Source organism: Nerophis ophidion, linkage group LG19 (assembly GCF_033978795.1).
Source record: "Nerophis ophidion isolate RoL-2023_Sa linkage group LG19, RoL_Noph_v1.0, whole genome shotgun sequence".
Lineage (NCBI taxonomy): Eukaryota > Metazoa > Chordata > Actinopteri > Syngnathiformes > Syngnathidae > Nerophis > Nerophis ophidion.
In genome coordinates, this window is record NC_084629.1 from 38,447,279 (window position 1) to 38,466,980 (window position 19,702).

At 43.1% G+C, this 19,702-nt stretch overlaps 1 protein-coding gene across 1 annotated transcript; it reads right to left on the bottom strand.

Annotated features, from left to right (window-relative positions):
• Window positions 1-13,565: 13,565 nt before the first annotated feature.
• On the bottom strand, window positions 13,566-15,959 carry fign (fidgetin). The gene has a single exon (XM_061878867.1). The coding sequence runs from the start codon at window positions 15,945-15,947 to the stop codon at window positions 13,767-13,769; it is 2,181 nt and encodes a 726-aa protein (XP_061734851.1). The 5' UTR covers window positions 15,948-15,959; the 3' UTR covers window positions 13,566-13,766.
• Window positions 15,960-19,702: the final 3,743 nt, after the last annotated feature.

Below are 19,702 nucleotides of genomic sequence, written 5' to 3' on the forward strand. Positions count from 1 at the left end.
GTCCTAAGGCCGTGTTCACACTAGGGTTGTACGGTATGCCGGTGCTAGTATAGTATTGTGGTACCAATTAATCAAAAACGGTCCTTTACTCTGTTTGAAAAGTACCGCTTTACCATTTATTTTATTTTTTTAACAGGCAGGACGGCTGGTTTTACCAGCAGGGGAGCATGTTCGGCAGCGCACGCACACTGAGTACTTACAAGCAGACGCTTCATGGCTAGCTAGTGAGCAACTAACGTCCGTCTGCAGTCGGAAGTGTTTTAGCTACTTCTAAATCACTAATCCCGGCCTCCATGGGGACGAATAAAGTGAGTTTCTTATAAGTAGCATTATCACTGGAAGACGAGAAATAGCTAAACATGCTTCACTACAAAGCATAGGATGTGTAGTGTCACAATGTAAACAAACGCCATGGGTGGATCTACACCTGACATCCACTGTAATGATACCAAGTATTATAGCGTATCTACATCGATATTTTTGATCGGCACAAAATATTTTTTGGAACATTTTATTATGTTTATAAACTCACGAAATGCGTCCCTGGACCCATGAGGACTTTGAATATGACCATTGTATGATCCTGTAACTACATGGTATCGAATCGACACCTATATTTGTGGTATCATCCAAAACTAATGCCAAGTATCAAATGAGAGAGGAATAAGTGATTATTACATTTGAACAGAAGTGTAGATAGGACATGTTAAAACAGAAATAGGCGCAACACCTACCCTTTACATCATAATTGGTTTATTAGGTATTATATTTTATTGTCTGATCCTGTAACTACTTGGTATCGGATTGATACCTAAATGTTTGGTATCATCCACAACTAACGTAAAGTATCAAATAAGCGACGAATAAGTGATTATTAAATTTTAACAGCGGTGTAAATAGAGCATGTTAAAAGAGAAATAAGCGCGACACCTACCCTTTACATCAGAATTGGTTTATTAGGTGTTATATTTTATTGTATGATCCTGTAACTACTTGGTATCGGATCGATACCTAAATGTGTGATATCATCCAAAACTAACGTAAAGTATCAAATAAGCGGCGAATAATTGATTATTACGATCCTAAATGTTTGGTATCATCCACAACTAACGTAAAGTATCAAATAAGCGACGAATAAGTGATTATTAAATTTTAACAGAGGTGTAAATAGAGCATGTTAAAAGAGAAATAAGCGCGACACCTACCCTTTACATCAGAATTGGTTTATTAGGTAGTATATTTTATTGTATGATCCTGTAACTACTTGGTATCGGATCGATACCTAAATGTGTGATATCATCCAAAACTAACGTAAAGTATCAAATAAGCGACGAATAATTGATTATTACATTTTAACATAAGTGTTAGTATATTAGGTGTTATATTTTATTGTGTGATCTTGTAACTACTTGGTATCGGATCAATACCTAATGTGTCGTATCATCCAAAACTAATGCAAAGTATCAAAGAAGAGAAGAATAAGTGATTATTACATTTTAACAGAAGTGTAGATAGAACATGTGAAAACAGAAATAAGCGTGACACCTACCCTTTACATCATAATTGGTTTATTAGGTATTATATTTTATTGTCTGATCCTGTAACTACTTGGTATTGGATCGATACCTAAATGTTTGGTATCATCCACAACTAACGTAAAGTATCAAATAAGCGACGAATAAGTGATTATTACATTTGAACAGAAGTGTAGATAGAACATGTTAAAACCGAAAACAGCGCAACACCTATAGGCCCTTTACATCATAATTGATTTATTAGGTATTATATTTTATTGTCTGATCCTGTAACTACTTGGTATTGGATCGATACCTAAATGTTTGGTATCATTCACAACTAACGTAAAGTATCAAATAAGCGACGAATAAGTGATTATTAAATTTTGACAGAAGTGTAGATAGAACATGTTAAAACAGAAATAAGTGTGACACCTACCCTTTACATCATAATTGGTTTATTAGGTATTATATTTTATTGTATGATCCTGTAACTACTTGGTATCGGATCGATACCTAAATCTGTGGTATCATCAAAAAATAACGTAAAGTATCAAATAAGCGACGAATAATTGATTATTACATTTTAACATAAGTGTTAGTATATTAGGTATTATATTTTATTGTGTGATCTTGTACTTGGTATCGGATCAATAACTAATGTGTGGTATCATCCAAAACTAATGCAAAGTATCAAAGAAGAGAAGAATAAGTGATTATTACATTTGAACAGAAGTGTAGATAGAACATGTTAAAACAGAAAACAGCGCAACACCTACCCTTTACATCATAATTGGTTTATTAGGTATTATATTTTATTGTCTGATCCTGTAACTACTTGGTATCGGATCGATACCTAAATGTTTGGTATCATCCACAACTAACGTAAAGTATCAAATAAGCGACGAATAAGTGATTATTACATTCGAACAGAAGTGTAGATAGAACATGTTAAAACAGAAAGCAGCGCAACACCTACCCTTTACATCATAATTGGTTTATTAGGTATTATATTTTATTGTATGATCCTGTAACTACTTGGTATCGGATTGATTCCTAAATGTGTGGTATCATCCAAAACAACTGTAAAGTATCGAATAAGAGACGAATAAGTGATGGTGTAGATAGAACATGTTAAAAGAGAAAATAAGCAAATGAACAAGTAGATTAATAATCCGTTTTTTACAGATTGTCCTTAATAATGTTGACAAAATAATAGGTAGATAAATGACATAATATGTTACGAATTAGGAATCTTTGTTTGTTTACTTACTACTAAAAGACAAGTTGTCAAGTATGTTTACTATTTTATTTAAGGACTAAATGACAATAAAAAACATGTTTCATGTACACTAAAATTTTTCGTTCCAATAAAACCAATAATGACATTTTTTTTTGGTCCCCTTTATTTAAAAAAGTATGGTAATACATTTTGGTTCCGGTACCGGGACAACCCTAGTTCACACGCCTGGTGCCCACCCGGCCGATGAACAAGTCAGGACTGGTTTTCCGACCCAAACACAGTCCGCCCAGTCTAATTCCTGGTGTGGTCACACAAATGAAGTGGTTCGTCTCAAATACAGGACTCAAAAGGCCGTCTGATTGGTGAACTATGTTGCTTTGGGTTGAAATTATTGGAATGGACCAAAATCTCGTAAAAAGACTTGTAAAGAGTGCCGTTGAGGAAGAGAGACTTCAGACATTTCTGCATCGGTCTCGAGAACTGAAGCACACCAGAGGCCACTTGCAGACTCTGGAATGTTGAAACGATCCAACTTAAGAACCAGGTAAATTCCCTTTAAGTAATGGGGGACTGCAATCTACAATCTGGTGCAGAGCATACACTATATTGCCAAAAGTACGTACTCACATATGAACTTCAAGTGCCATCGCTTGGAATTGTCCAGAATGTTTTGGTATCCTGGGAGATTCCGAGTTCCTTTCACTGGAACTAAGTGAACAACTCCCGAAAAACCAACCATAATTCCTCCTCCACCAAATTTCACACTCTACACAATGCGGCCCGAAATGTAGCGTTCTCCTGGTCCATCAGGTTGCCAGATGGGAAAGCGGGACTCATCAGTCCAGAAAAGGCGTCTCCACTGCTCTAGAGTCCAGGTGCGAAGTGTTTTACATCATTGGACTTAGATGGCTTAGATGCAGCTGCTCGGCCATGGAACGCCATTCCATGAAGCTCTCTGCGTACCGTACGTGGGCTGATTGGAAGGTCCTAGGGAGCAACTGACTGCGCAGAAAAGCCTTTGCACTTTGCGCTTTCAGCATCCGCCGACCCCTCTCTGTCAGTTTTACGTGGCCTACCACTTGGTGGCTGAGTTGCTGTTGTTCCCAAACTCTTCCACTGTCTTATAATAAAATTGACTTTGGAATATTCAGGAGCGAGGACATTTCACGACTGGATTTGTGGCACAGGTAGCCCATTCTTTCAAAAATTACAAAAAAAGGTTCACAGATTCGGTGACCACAGATGAGGCGCTAGCTGTCCAAAGTCGGGACCCAGGGTGGACCACTCATCGATGTATCAGTTGGGGACGCATATGTCTCTGGACTCTCACTATTATGTTAGATCCACTATGGACTGGACTCTCACTATTATGTTAGATCCACTATGGACTGGACTCTCACACTATTATGTTAGATCCACAATGGACTGGACTCTCACAATATTATGTTGGATCCACTACAGACTGGACTCTCACACTATTATGTTAGATCCACTATAGACTGGACTCTCACACTATTATGTTAGATTCCCTATGGACTGGACTCTCACTATTATGTTAGATCCACTATGGACTAGACTCTCCCAATATTATGTTAGATCCACTATGGACTGGACTCTCACTATTATGTTCGATCCACTATGGCCTGGACTCTCACACTATTATGCTAGATCCACTATGGACTGGACTCTCACACTATTATGTTAGATTCACTATAGACTGGACTCACACTATTATGTTAGATCCACTATGGACTGGACTCTAACAATATTATGCTAGATCCACTATAGACTGGACTCTCACAATATTATGCTAGATCCACTATAATCTGGACTCTCACACTATTATGTTAGATCCACTATAGACTGGACTCTCACACTATTATGTTAGATCCACTATGGACTGGACTCTAACAATATTATGCTAGATCCACTATAGACTGGACTCTCACAATATTATGCTAGATCCACTATAATCTGGACTCTCACACTATTATGTTAGATCCACTACGGACTGGACTCTCACAATATTATGCTAGATCCACTGGACGTCCATTGCACCGGCCGGCCAGGGTGGGGGTCCTCACATCTGCGGTCCCCTCCAAGGTGTCTCATTGTCCCATTGGGTTGAGTTTTTCTTTGCCCTCATGTGGGATCTGAACCGAGGATGTCGTTATGGCTTGTGCAGCCCTTTGAGACACTCGGGATTTAGGGCTAAATAAGTAAACATTGATTGATTGAAATGTTTGTAGAAACAGTCTCCATGCCTAAGTGCTTGATTTTATAGAACACCTGATTCTCATCATTTAAATCCCATCTTAAAACTCATTTGTATCCTCTAGCCTTTAAATAGATCCCCCTTTCAGACCAGTTGATCTGCCATTTCTTTTCTGCTCTGCCCCCCTCTCCATTGTGGAGGGGTGCACGGATGAAGCGCTGGCTGTCCAAAGTCGGGACCTGGAGTGGACCGCTCACCTGGGCATCAGTTGGGGACGTCCCTGCGCTGCTGACCTGTCTCCGCTCGGGATGGTTTCTTGCTGGCCCAACTATGGACTGGACTCTCACTATTATGTTAGTCCCACTATGGACTGGACTCTCACACTATTATGTTTGATCCACAATGGACTGACTGGACTCTCACAATATTATGCTAGATCCACTCGACGTTCATTGCACCCTTGACCCAGGTTTCTCATTGGGTTGAGTTTTTTTCTTGCCCTGATTCGGGTTCTGAGCCCTGGATGTCGTTGTGGCTTTTGTGCAAGCTTTTGAGACACTCGTGATTTAGGGCTATATAAGTAAACGTTGACTGATTGATTGATTGAAATGTTTGTATAAACAGTCTCCATGCCTAGGCACACCTGTGTCTGGGCCAAGTGATTAGGACTCCTGATTCTCATCCTTTGGATGGGTGGCCAAATACCATCCATCCATCTTCTTCCACTTATCCGAGGTCGGGTGGCGGAGGCAGCATTTTAAGAAGAGAAGCCCAGACTTCTCTCTCCCCAACCACATCGTCCAGCTCTTCCTGGGGGATCCCGAGGCGTTCCCAGGCCAGTCGGAAGACATAGTTTCCCCAACGTGTCCTGGGTCTTCCCCGTGGCCTCCTACCGGTCGGACGTGTCCGAAACACCTCCCTAGGGAGGAGTTCGGGTGGCATCCAGACCAGATGCCTGAACCACCTCATCTGGCTAATCTCGATGTTGAGTTCCTCCCGGATGACAGAGCTTCTAAGGGAGAGCCCCGCCACTTTGCGGAGGAAGCTCATTTTGGCCGTTTGTACCCGTGGTCTGGTCCTTTCGGTCATAATCCAAAGCTCATGACCATAGGTGAAGATGGGAACGTAGATCGACCTGCCCCAAGTGGAGGAGTTGAAGTACCAGGGAGTCTTGTCCACGAGTGAGGTGGCCCAGATACATTTGGCAATATAGTGTATCGGTCTTTAGCTTCACGTCTCTGTGCATTGTCCCTTTAAATAAGGACTCACCTCCACGATCGGTACTCGTATTATCAAGCAGGACTCTAATCCCGGGGGAAAAGAAACAATCTCCGATCAAATAGTTGGGCTGCGTTTCAAAACCTTGTTTCCAGTTGTTGCTGAGGACTTCCATCCATCCATCCATCATCTTCCGCTTATCCGAGGTCGGGTCGCGGGGGCAACAGCCTAAGCAGGGAAACCCAGACTTCCCTCTCCCCAGCCACTTCGTCTAGCTCTTCCCGGGGGATCCCGAGGCGTTCCCAGGCCAGCCGGGAGACATAGTCTTCCCAACGTGTCCTGGGTCTTCCCCGTGGCCTCCTACCGGTTGGACGTGCCCTAAACACCTCCCTAGGGAGGCGTTCGGGTGGCATCCTGACCAGATGCCCGAACCACCTCATCTGGCTCCTCTCCATGTGGAGGAGCAGCGGCTTTACTTTGAGTCCCTCCCGGATGGCAGAGCTTCTCACCCTATCTCTAAGGGAGAGCCCCGCCACACGGCGGAGGAAACTCATTTCGGCCGCTTGTACCTGTGATCTTATCCTTTCGGTCATGACCCAAAGCTCATGACCATAGGTGAGGATGGGAAAGTAGATCGACCGGTAAATTGAGAGCTTTGCCTTCCGGCTCAGCTCCTTCTTCACCACAACGGATCGGTACAACGTCCGCATTACTGAAGACGCCGCACCGATCCGCCTGTCGATCTCACGATCCACTCTTCCCTCACTCGTGAACAAGACTCCTAGGTACTTGAACTCCTCCACTTGGGGCAGGGTCTCCTCCCCAACCCGGAGATGGCACTCCACCCTTTTCCGGGCGAGAATCATGGACTCGGACATGGAGGTGCTGATTCTCATTCCGGTCGCTTCACACTCGGCTGCGAACCGATCCAGCGAGAGCTGAAGATCCCGGTCAGATGAAGCCATCAGGACCACATCATCTGCAAAAAGCAGAGACCTAATCCTGCGGTTACCAAACCGGAACCCCTCAACGCCTTGACTGCGCCTAGAAATTCTGTCCATAAAAGTTATGAACAGAATCGGTGACAAAGGACAGCCTTGGCGGAGTCCAACCCTCACTGGAAATGTGTTCGACTTACTGCCGGCAATGCGAACCAAGCTCTGGCACTGATCGTGCAGTGCTGAGGACTTGGTACCTTCAAATCCACTTGTCACACCTTCTCTTTGCTCCTCTGTCTGTTTGGGATCCATGCGGCGACTAATGACAACAGGCGGATATAAATAAAGGAGTAAAAATAACACTCCGTCACATCTTGCCACTCGCCCTCCAGTCAAAGGAGGGCAGATGTTCGAGTTATAGACCGAGACAAGGCGCGTCTTCCATAAACATTTGTGACAAAAACCGAGTCAGCCGCGTGGTATCGTCGCGATCAAATGGTAAAGCTTTTGCATTTTGCGCACACAAAGCAAATATTTGTCTTTGCCAGAGAACCAAGTGAGGTAGAAGACGACTCGGGGATCTATAATCCTTGGCTTCCATTAATGATAAAACAGCAGCAGGGTGGAATGAAATGGCCCCAGGCCCTTTTTCCCCCCCCTTCCCTCTCTCCCGTTTCTCTCTCTCGCAACCCCCGAACCTATTTTGGAATTCCGCTCAGCGCTCCCGGTGAGACGTACAGCTGAGCCTTCAAACTAAGAGACGGAAATCATGGCCTATGATTTTCACCGCGATAGCGCTTTGGAAATAACGACGGAATTAGCTGCGGGCGAGAATTCACGGAACGCAAAGCGTAGCTTTCTGTTGAAAGGGAAATCTGCCATCTTAATACCGTAATCCATTTCAGACAAACAGCAAGCAGAGGACGTTTTGGTCTCAGAAGATACATTCTTTGTAGGAACCGTCGCACTTTCTGAGGTATTCCGGCCGTACGCGGTTTGCAGGTACAGTTTCAGGTGGAAGTCTGGTGTGTAATGTCGGACTCGGACGGTTGCAGTTATTGGAAGTGACACAAGAAGGTTGAGGCTGTGTGAGAACTACTCCGCGTTCAGGGGGGGAAGTCCAGACCGGGAGACGGTCACCCGAGTGAGGGAAAGTCGCCTTCAATGGACCGTAACTGGTCTGTTCCAGTCTTAGAAGATGTTCCCACTTCATCAGTTTGGGCTCATAGACCTAGATCTAGCCAAGGCTACATCTGACCTATCTGGTCCTGACCAGACCTGACCAATGTAAATCTCAGTCACCTGAATATTTATTGGAAGGTGGGCGGGGCTTTAGACCCTTTCATATTCTTGTATTGTGATAGATACCAATTTAGACTTTTAGGGAATATTTGGTTAAACTAAAGGTTGTTGGTTTTTGAAGTTGGGCTCTATTTGTGTTCTCAGGACCTTCAATTGACCGCAACTGGTCCGTTCCAGTCTTAGAAGATGTTCCCACTTCATCACTTTTGGCTAATAGACCTAGATCTTGCCAAGACTACATCTGATCTATCTAGTCCGGACCAGACCTGACGAATGTAAATCTCAGTCACCCGAATCTTTATTGGAAGGTGGGCGAGGTTTTTGACCCTTTCATATTCTTGTATTTTAATAGATACCAATTTAGACTTTTAGGGAATATTTGGTTAAACTCTAAAGGTTGTTGGTTTTTGAAGTTGGGCTCTATTTGTGTTCTCAGGACCTTCAATTGACCGCAACTGGTCTGTTCCAGTCTTAGAAGATGTTCCCACTTCATCACTTTGGGCTCATAGACCTAGATCTAGCCAAGGCTACATCTGATCCATTTAGTCCGGACCAGACCTGACCAATGTAAATCTCAGTCACCCGAATCTTTATTGGAAGGTGGGCGAGGCTTTAGACCCTTTCATATTCTTGTATTGGGATAGATACCAATTTAGACTTTTAGGGAACATTTGGTTAAACTAAGGTTGTTGGTTCTTGAAGTTGGGCTCTATTTGTGTTCTCAGGACCTTCAATTGACCGCAACTTGTCTGTTCCAGTCTTAGAAGATGTTCCCACTTCATCACTTTGGGCTCATAGACCTAGATCTAGCCAAGCCTACATCTGATCCATCTGGTCCGCACCAGACCTGACCAATGTAAATCTATGATGAACATATCATAGCTGTAGTCCAGACAAGATTGGTCAGATCTAGTTCGGACTAGATTGACAGAGCTAATTTTGACTAGATTTGACCAATCTAAATTTAACAACTAAGTCCATGATGAAAATATTTAGTCCAGACTAGATTGACGGATTTAGTTTTACTATATTAAACCAATCTCAGACTACACTAAATATGTACAACCTAAATATATGATTAAAATATTGTAGATCTAGTCCCGATTAAATTGGCTGGATCTGGTGCCAACTAGATTGGTCAGATCTGGCCCAGACTACATTTTTAAATTTAGTCGAGTCTTGGATTGGTCAGATCTGTTCCAGACTAAAGAGGTCAGTTTAGCTTAGACTACATCTGATCAATCTAGTCTAGATAATATATTACCAATGCGAATCTATGATGAACATATCATAGTGGTAGTCCATAAGAGATTGGTCAGGTCTAGTTTGGACTAGATTGACAGAGCTAATTTTGACTAGATTTGAGCAATCTAAGACTACACTAAATTTAACAATCTAAGTCTATGATGAAAATATTATACATTTAGTCCAGACTAGATTGACAGATTTAGTTTTACTATATTAGACCAATCTCACACTATATTAAATCTGTACAACCTAAATCTAGGATTAAAATAATGTAAATCTAGTCCCAATTAAATTGGCCGGATCTGGTGCCAACTAGATTGGTCCGATCTGGTCCAGACTAGATTGTTAAATTTAGTCGAGTCTTAGATTGGTCAGATCTGTTCCAGACTAAAGAGGTCAGTTTAGCTAAGACTACATCTGATCAATCTAGTCTAGACAGGATATTACCAATGCAAATCTATGATGGACATATCATAGCTGTAGTCCAGACGAGATTGGTCAAGTCTAGTTTGGACTAGATTGACAGAGCTAATTTTGACTAGATTTGAGCAATCTAAGACTAGACTAAATTTAACAATCTAAGTCTATGATGAAAATATTATACATTTAGTCCAGACTAGATTGACAGATTTAGTTTTACTATATTAGACCTATTTCACACTATATTAAATCTGTACAACCTAAATCTAGGATTAAAATAATGTAAATCTAGTCCCGATTAAATTGGCCGGATCTGGTGCCAACTAGAATGGTTAGATCTGGTCCAGACTAGATTGTTAAATGTAGTCGAGTCTTAGATTGGTCAGATCTGGTCCGGACTAGATTGATAAATTTAGTAGAGTCTTAGATTGGTCAGATCTGTTCCAGACTAAAGAGGTCAGTTTAGCTAAGACTACATCTGATCATAGATCTAGCCCAGACTAGATTGGTCAGGTCTAGTTCCGACTCCATTGACAGAGCTAGTTTTGACTAGATTTGACTAATCCAAGACTAGACTAAATTTAACAATCTAAGTCTATGATGAAAATATTATCAATTTAATCCAGACTAGATTGACAGATTTCGTTTTACTATATTAGATCAATCTCGGACTACACTAAATCTGAACAATCTAAATGTATGATGAAAATGTTGTAAATCTAGTCCCGGTTAAATTGGTCGGATCTGGTGCCAACTAGATTGGTCAGATCTGGTCCAGACTAGATTGGTCAGTTATGTTCCAGACTAGATTGGTCGGATCTGATCCAGACTAAATTGGTCAGATTTAATACAGGCTGGATTGGCCTGAATTAAATCTACATAGGTCAGATTTAATACAGGCTAGATTGGCCAGATCTGGTCCAGAAATCAAGCTAAAACCATATATGCTCAATCTAGTCCAGACCAAATCTGACCAATGCAAATCTATGATGAAAATACTATAAATTTAGTCAAGACTACTAGATTTACAGATTTAGTTTTACTATATTAGACCAATCTCAGAATACACTAAATCTGAACAATCTAAGTCTATGATGAAAATAACATGAATCTAGTCTGGACTAAATTTGTCAGACCCGGTCCAGACTAGATTGGTTGGATCTGGTCCAGACTAGATAGGTCAGATTCAAACCAGACTACATTGGTCAGATATGTTCCAGACTCGATTGGTCAGATCTGGTCCGGACTAGATTGGTCAGAAATGTTCCAGACCAGATTGGTCGGATCTGGTCCAGACTAGATTGGTCAGATCTATTCCAGACTACATAGTTCAGATTTAATACAGGCTAGACTGGCCAGATCTGGTCCAGAATCTACCTAAAACTACATCTACTCAATGTAGTCTAGACCAGATCCGACCAATGCAAATCTATGATGACAATATTATAAATTCAGTCGAGACTAGATTGACAGATTTAGTTTCACTGATTTAGACCAATCTCAGACTCCAATAAATCTGAGCAATCTAAGACCATGATGAAAATATCATAAATCTAGTCTAGATTAGGATGGTCAGATCTGGTCCAGACTAGATAGGTCAGATTTAATCCAGTCTAGATTGGTCGAATCTGGTCCAGACTAGATTGGTCGAATCTGGTCCAGACGAGACTGGTCAGATCTGTTCCAGAAGAGATTGGTCAGATTTAATCCAGACTAGATAACTGGTTCAGATTAGATTGGTCATATCTGGTCCAGACTAGATTGGTCAAATCTGGTCCACACTACATTGGCCAGATCTGGTCCAAACTAGATATGTCAGATTTAATCCAGTCTAGTTTAGTCAAGTCTGGTCCAGACTAGATAGGCCAGATTGAATCCAGTCTAGATTGGTCAGATCTGGTCCAGGCTAGATTGGTCGGATCTGTTCCTGATGAGACTGGTCAGATATGTTCCAGAGGACATTGGTCAGATTTAATCCAGACTAGAAAACTGGTTCAGATTAGATTGGTCATATCTGGTCCAGACTAGATTGGTTAACTCTGGTCCACACTAGATTGGTCAAATCTGGTCCAAACTAGATATGTCAGATTTAATCCAGTCTAGATTAGTCAAGTCTGGTCCAGACTACATAGGTCAGATTGAATCCAGTCTAGATTGGTCAGATCTGGTCCAGGCTAGATTGGTCAGATCTGGTCCAGACAAGACTGGTCGGATCTGTTCCAGACGAGATTGGTCAGATTTAATCCAGACTAGATAACTGGTTCGGATTAGATTGGTCATATCTGGTCCAGACTATATTGGTCAAATCTGGTCCACACTAGATTGGCCAGATCTGGTCCAAAAATATGTCAGATTTAATCCAGTCTAGATTAGTCAGGTCTGGTCCAGACTAAATAGGTCAGATTGAATCCAGTCCAGATTGGTCAGATCTGGTCCTGACGAGACTGGTCAGATCTGTTCCAGACGACATTTGTCAGATTTAATCCAGACAAGATAACTGGTTCAGATTAGATTAGTCATATCTGGTCCAGACTAGATTGGTCAAATCTGGTCCACACTAGATTGGTCAGATCTGGTCCAAACTAGATATATCAGATTAAATCCAGTCTAGATTAGTCAGATCTGGTCCAGACTAGATTGGTCAGATTTAATCCAAACTAAATATCTGGTTCAGACTAGATTGGTCACATCTAGTCCATACTAGGTCAGCTCTGGTTCATTAAATCTAAATCTATGAGCATGAAGTGATGAAGTTGGCTCAGATGAAAGTCGAAACATATTCCAAGTCAAACTCAACAGTTCAGTTCTGATCCACAGAAGAACCTGAGGACCGAGGACATCCACAAACACCGTATGGGTATACTTATACGTCAACTAATGTGTAGGCTACCTTCTTGTGTCATCTCCAGCCAAAGCGTAAACGTTTGTTATGAACTGAAAAGGCAGCCGGGCTATGCACCCCGCGATCCTAAAAACCATATTCCCTGTCCTGAGTAGTCAAAAGAATCCACATTGAATTGTGTAATTGTACACGTAGCTCAAACACTGAAATACAACCAACAACGATTACATAGCAAAGTGAAGCCAGGCGGTAAAAAGAACTCCCCCCGGGAGTCGTATCTACAGGAAAACGGTGAAATCAACTGGTATCTCACTCGACCAACCGACGTTTCCTTTTTTTTTTTTTTTTCCGTAAGCGAGTCATTTACACGTAGAAAATATGGCGGCTAAAATCATAGCCATTTGTTTTAAGTTAGCTGAAAGTAACCGTTCACAGAGAGCACACCACAGACATTGCTGTTCTAACGGGAAAGGAGAAAGCGGGGTTTTTTTTTTTTTGTCTCGTTTTAAAGCTTGTTTTCCTTGTTTTCAACGCACTTTTAGCACAATGGAGGTTGTGAGGCAAAAAAAAGACAACTTAAAGAGCACCACCTCAGGCACTTGATAGCAACTAAACCAGAACAGTATAGTCATATATATATTTATATATATATGTATATACAAAAAGGAGGAGCCTGTACACGTCGTTTAGCGAGCACAGACGGTAACTCGGACCGTGTACAGAACGACAATCGGTCAATTGTCCGTGACAAAAACCCTTGAACACATCAAGAGTTGTTTGGGACTCTTCCAGCCAAGTTCCGGATCACGCCATCGCCTCGACGCTTTCACGGATTACAACCAAACATTTTATTCCATTCCGTGTACGTGTCGAGGTCTTTTTGTGATATGCTGGGCTGGAATTTACAAAATATATTGTCAAAGTCTTGAAAGGAGACCGGCCTCATTTGCCTCGGATGGATGGCTGACAGGTCGGAGGCGGGAACGCCGTGCAGAGCGCCGACCACGGCCTCTTGACAAAGCTGAACCACGTCCAGCCCTGAAAAGCCCTCTGTCCTCTGAACCAGTAAAGACATCTCCTTGTCACTGAGACAGTAGTTGTGTTGCGAGAGCACTTGGCTGATTATCTGGTGTCGTGCCGTCCCATCGGGTAAGGGGATGAGCAATCGCTTGGTAAAGTACCTCCTTAGGGACTCCGGAATCTCTTCTGGCTTACTGGTGGAGCAGACCACCAGAACGTGGTCCTCAGCAGAGGACAAAATACTATCAAGTTGCATGAGTAGCTCGGCCTTCAGTCGACTCACTGGGCTGTCCTCGCTGAGCTGGGCCGACAGGAGGAGGTCCACCTCGCTGATGAACACGACCGCCGGCTGGCGACAGCGGGCCAGGAGGAAAGAAGCCTGGAGGATTTTGTCCCCCTCCACCAACCACTTGGTCACCAGAGCCGAGCTGCTGAGCCGCAAGAAGGCGGCCCCCAGCTGGCTGGCCATGCAGCGAGCCAACAGCGTTCTACCCGATCCCTGAGGTCCAAATAAAAGAAGGTTACGAGGTAATGTGTGAAGTCCACTGAACATGTCCGGCCTTAAAATGGGCCACAATATCTCTTCCTTGATGGCCGCTTTGGCCATATCCAGTCCGGCAATGTCACTCCAGTCCATTGGAGGGCACTGCTGAAGGATTTCTGTCGTCACCATGTCCACCAGGTTGGGATCACTGTTCTTGAGTTGTTCCTCAGCAGCATGGATGGACGAGGTAGGCGTAGCGATATCAGGCCCTGTTAGGGAATGAGGCAGGTGCTGTCTGTGCTCTTCGCTTTGTTCGCTCAAAATGCGGGATCCGAACTTACTGTAGGTCTCATCCACAGAGCTTTTGGTCGATCCGAAGGACGGGGGAGTTAGCGCCCCGCTTGAGTGTATGCTGAATTTTCTTTGCTGATCAGAAGGTATTGTCTGTTTGGTGGTCTTGAAAGCTAAAGAGGAGGCCTCGGCATTTCTGTCAAAGCCGTTGCCCCTGGTCGAGTCGGAGACACTGCTGTCGGCTAGTCTGTACATGGGACTGTGAGAGGAGCGCTGGTTGTAGTTGAATTCCGCGTAGCTAGAGTCCACTTCCCCGTGTCCGCTCATGTAGAAAGCCTTTCGTTTTAACGAGTTGGATGCGCTCCCGTTCAAAGTGTGATTGTGGGACTGGTAGGTGTAGCCAGGCAGTGTGGAGGGAGGGATCGGTGTGGGGGCTGCGATACCAGAAGGCAGATAAGCAGAAGGAGGGGGCGCTCCCCCAGGGCTGTAACCAGGGCCGACAGCCGTCTGAGAGGCGTACCCTGTCGGAGGATAATTGTAGCTGGGAAGGTTTGGAGACCCGCCATTGTAGCTCGGTACTAAGCTGGGGGGAGGAGGCTGTAAGAGCCCAGCGCTGTGCAAGGGGGACGGGTGCGGGGAAGGGAGGGCCGGGGTGGTCTGACCGCTGTAGCTAGAATGCAGGTAGGAGCCGTTGTAGTTTGCGCTGTATTCCTGAGAGGAAAGGCCAGAGTGGAGAGTCGTGGCCGTGTGGCTCCCGCAGTTACTGCCGGAATAGCTGGGCTCTGACAAGCTGCTCGGCGCCCCCGGGGAGCTGCCGATGCTAGCTGACGCATCCGTAGGGGGTAGGGCAGCTGTCATTCCGGCTTTGCTCACAGATATAACATCTGGAGCACAGTTCATGGGGTAAATCCCCTCCTGCCAGGGCTCATTCTCCGACTTGCGTCCGTTCAAGAGTCCGGTCGTGCCTTCGGTGTAGGAACAGAGAAGGGCTCTTTCATTTGGGCCTTCCAGGATCCCAGAGTACTTTTCGGCGTACTTCTTCAGCAGATTGGAGGCAGTCAGCGCGGAGATATCATCGTTTGCCCACGCATACTGGTACGTCCGCTGTAAGTGCCCCCGGTAGGCCTCGACTTTGTGCGCCGGCGAGCGGGTAGTGGATGAGATGTCAAAGTGCTGCTCTGCCCATTGTGTGTGCTCTGGGGTCCACTGCATCTTTAGACCTAAGTAGGAGACACAAGAGACGGGCTTGTCAGAATCAGAATTCGCCCGGACCAGCGAGCGACTCTTCAGAAACACACTCAGCAACGTTTCTGCCCACGGCCGTCGGGCTCCACCGCGTACCCGTGCCGATACTGCAATCTGATATCATGTTTGTCTTTCCTGTGCATTGTCGTATCCTTTAGTGTGCAATGTGTATACGCTAGTGCAAATATTGCGATCTGTTAAATACTAATAGAAGTACAATACGTTGCAAATACATGAAATACTAATACTTCATTGACGAGTGAAATACTAATGAAGTACGAACCCCGTTTCCATATGAGTTGGGAAATTGTGTTAGATGTAAATATAAACAGAATACAATGATTTGTAAATCCTTTTCAACCCATATTCAGTTGAATATGCTACAAAGACAACATATTTGATGTTCAAACTCATAAACTTTATTTCATTTTTGCAAATAATAATTAACTTAGAATTTCATGGCTGCAACAAGTGCCAAAGTAGTTGGGAAAGGGCATGTTCACCACTGTGTTACATCACCTTTTCTTTTAACAACACTCAATAAACGTTTGGGAACTGAGGAAACTAATTGTTGAAGCTTTGAAAGTGGAATTCTTTCCCGTTCTTGTTTTATGTAGAGATTCAGTCCTTCAACAGTCCGGGGTCTCCGCTGTCGTATTTTACGCTTCATAATGCGCCACACATTTTCCATGGGAGACAGGTCTGGACTACAGGCGGGCCAGGAAAGTATCACCACTCTTTTACTACGAAACCACGCTGTTGTAACACGTGGCTTGGCATTGTTTTGCTGAAATAAGCAGGGGCGTCCATGATGACAACATATGTTGTTCCAAAACCTGTATGGACCTTTCAGCATTAATAGTGCCTTCAAAGATGCGTAAGTTACCCATCTGGATGGTTATTTTCCTCTTTGTTCTGGAGGACACCGAGTCCACAGTTTCCAAATATAATTTGAAATGTGGACTCAGACCACAGAACACCTTTCCACTTTGCATCAGTCCATCTTAGATGAGCTCGGGCCTCGAGAAGCCGGCGGCGTTCCTGGGTGTTGTTGATAAATGGCTTTGGCTTTGCATAGTAGAGTTTTAACTTGCACTTACAGATGCAGCGACCAATTGTCGTTACTGACAGTGGTTTTATGAAGTGTTCCATAGCCCAAGTGGTGATATCCTTTACACACTGATGTCGGTTTTTGATTCAGTACCGCCTGAGGGATCAAAGGTCCGTAATATCATCGTTTACGTGCAGTGATTTCTCCAGATTCTCTGAACCTTTTGATGATTTTAAATACTAATATTCCATTGATGAGTAGAGTACTAATGAAGTCAAATACATTACAAATACATGAAGGACTAATATTTCATTGAAGAGTGAAATACTAATGAAGTACAATATGTTACAAATACATGAAATACTAATACTTCATTGACGAGTGAAATAAAATATTCTAAAAAAATACAATAAATTGAAATACTAATACTTCATTGATGATTGGAGTACTAAATAAGTACAATAAATTGCAAATACATGAAATACTAATATTGTATTGACTGGTGGAATACAAATAAAGTACAATACGTTACAAATACATGAAATACTAATACTTCATTGACGAGTAGAGTACTGATGAAGTAAAATACATTACAAATACTTGAAATACTAATATTTCATTGACTAGTAAAATATAAATAAAATGCTGTATATTACAAATACATGAAATACTAATCCTTCATTGATGAATGAATTACTAAAGAACTACAATACATTACACATACATCAAATACTAATACTTCATTGACAAGTACAGTACTAATGTAGTAAAATACATCACAGATACATGAGATACTAATATTTCATTGAGGAGTGAAATACCAAGACATAGTTGTCTTCTCCAGATGTGCAGCATTAGGACAAATACATATTTGTCTTCTCCAGATGTGCAGCAGGAGGACCGAGACATATGTGTCTTCTCCAGATGTGCACTAAGACATATTTGTCTTCTCCAGATGTGCAGCAGGAGGACAAAGACATATTTGTCTTCTCCAGATGTGCACCAAGACATATGTGTCTTCTCCAGATGTGCAGCAGGAGGACAAAGACATATTTGTCTTCTCCAGATGTGCAGCAGGAGGACTGAGACATATTTGTCTTCTCCAAATGTGCACCAGACTTATGTGTCTTCTCCAGATGTGCAGCCTTAGGACAAATACATATTTGTCTTCTCCAGATGTGCAGCAGGAGGACTGAGACATATTTGTCTTCTCCAAATGTGCACCAGACTTATGTGTCTTCTCCAGATGTGCAGCCTTAGGACAAATACATATTTGTCTTCTCCAGATGTGCAGCAGGAGGACCGAGACATATGTGTCTTCTCCAGATGTGCACTAAGACATATTTGTCTTCTCCAGATGTGCAGCAGGAGGACAAAGACATATTTGTCTTCTCCAGATGTGCAGCAGGAGGACGAAGACATATTGTCTTCTCCAGATGTGCACCAAGACATATGTGTCTTCTCCAGATGTGCAGCATTAGGACAAAGACATATTTGTCTTCTCCAGATGTGCAGCAGGAGGACTGAGACATATTTGTCTTCTCCAAATGTGCACCAGACTTATGTGTCTTCTCCAGATGTGCAGCATTAGGACAAATACATATTTGTCTTCTCCAGATGTGCAGCAGGAGGACCGAGACATATGTGTCTTCTCCAGATGTGCACTAAGACATATTTGTCTTCTCCAGATGTGCAGCAGGAGGACAAAGACATATTTGTCTTCTCCAGATGTGCAGCAGGAGGACGAAGACATATTGTCTTCTCCAGATGTGCACCAAGACATATGTGTCTTCTCCAGATGTGCAGCATTAGGACAAAGACATATTTGTCTTCTCCAGATGTGCAGCAGGAGGACTGAGACATATTTGTCTTCTCCAAATGTGCACCAGACTTATGTGTCTTCTCCAGATGTGCAGCATTAGGACAAATACATATTTGTCTTCTCCAGATGTGCAGCAGGAGGACCGAGACATATGTGTCTTCTCCAGATGTGCACTAAGACATATTTGTCTTCTCCAGATGTGCAGCATTAGGACAAATACATATTTGTCTTCTCCAGATGTGCGGCAGGAGCACCAGTACATATTTGTCTTCTCCAGATGTGCACCAAGACATATGTGTCTTCTCCAGATGTGCAACAGGACATATTTGTCTTTTCCAGATGTGCAGCAGTAGGACCGAGACATATTTGTCTTCTCCAAATGTGCACCAGACTTATGTGTCTTCTCCAGATGTGCAGCATTAGGACAAATACATATTTGTCTTCTCCAGATGTGCAGCAGGAGGACCGAGACATATGTGTCTTCTCCAGATGTGCACTAAGACATATTTGTCTTCTCCAGATGTGCAGCATTAGGACAAATACATATTTGTCTTCTCCAGATGTGCGGCAGGAGCACCAGTACATATTTGTCTTCTCCAGATGTGCACCAAGACATATGTGTCTTCTCCAGATGTGCAACAGGACATATTTGTCTTTTCCAGATGTGCAGCAGGAGGACCGAGACATATTTGTCTTCTCCAGATGTGCACCAAGACATATTTTGGTGGAAACAAAAACCTGCAGCTGGCAAACTCAGGCCCTGAGGGGGCCACATGTAGGACTCTACAGCATTTTAATGTGGCCCAACGTGTTATTCTAAGTTTGACAGCCAGATTATTTTAACATGGC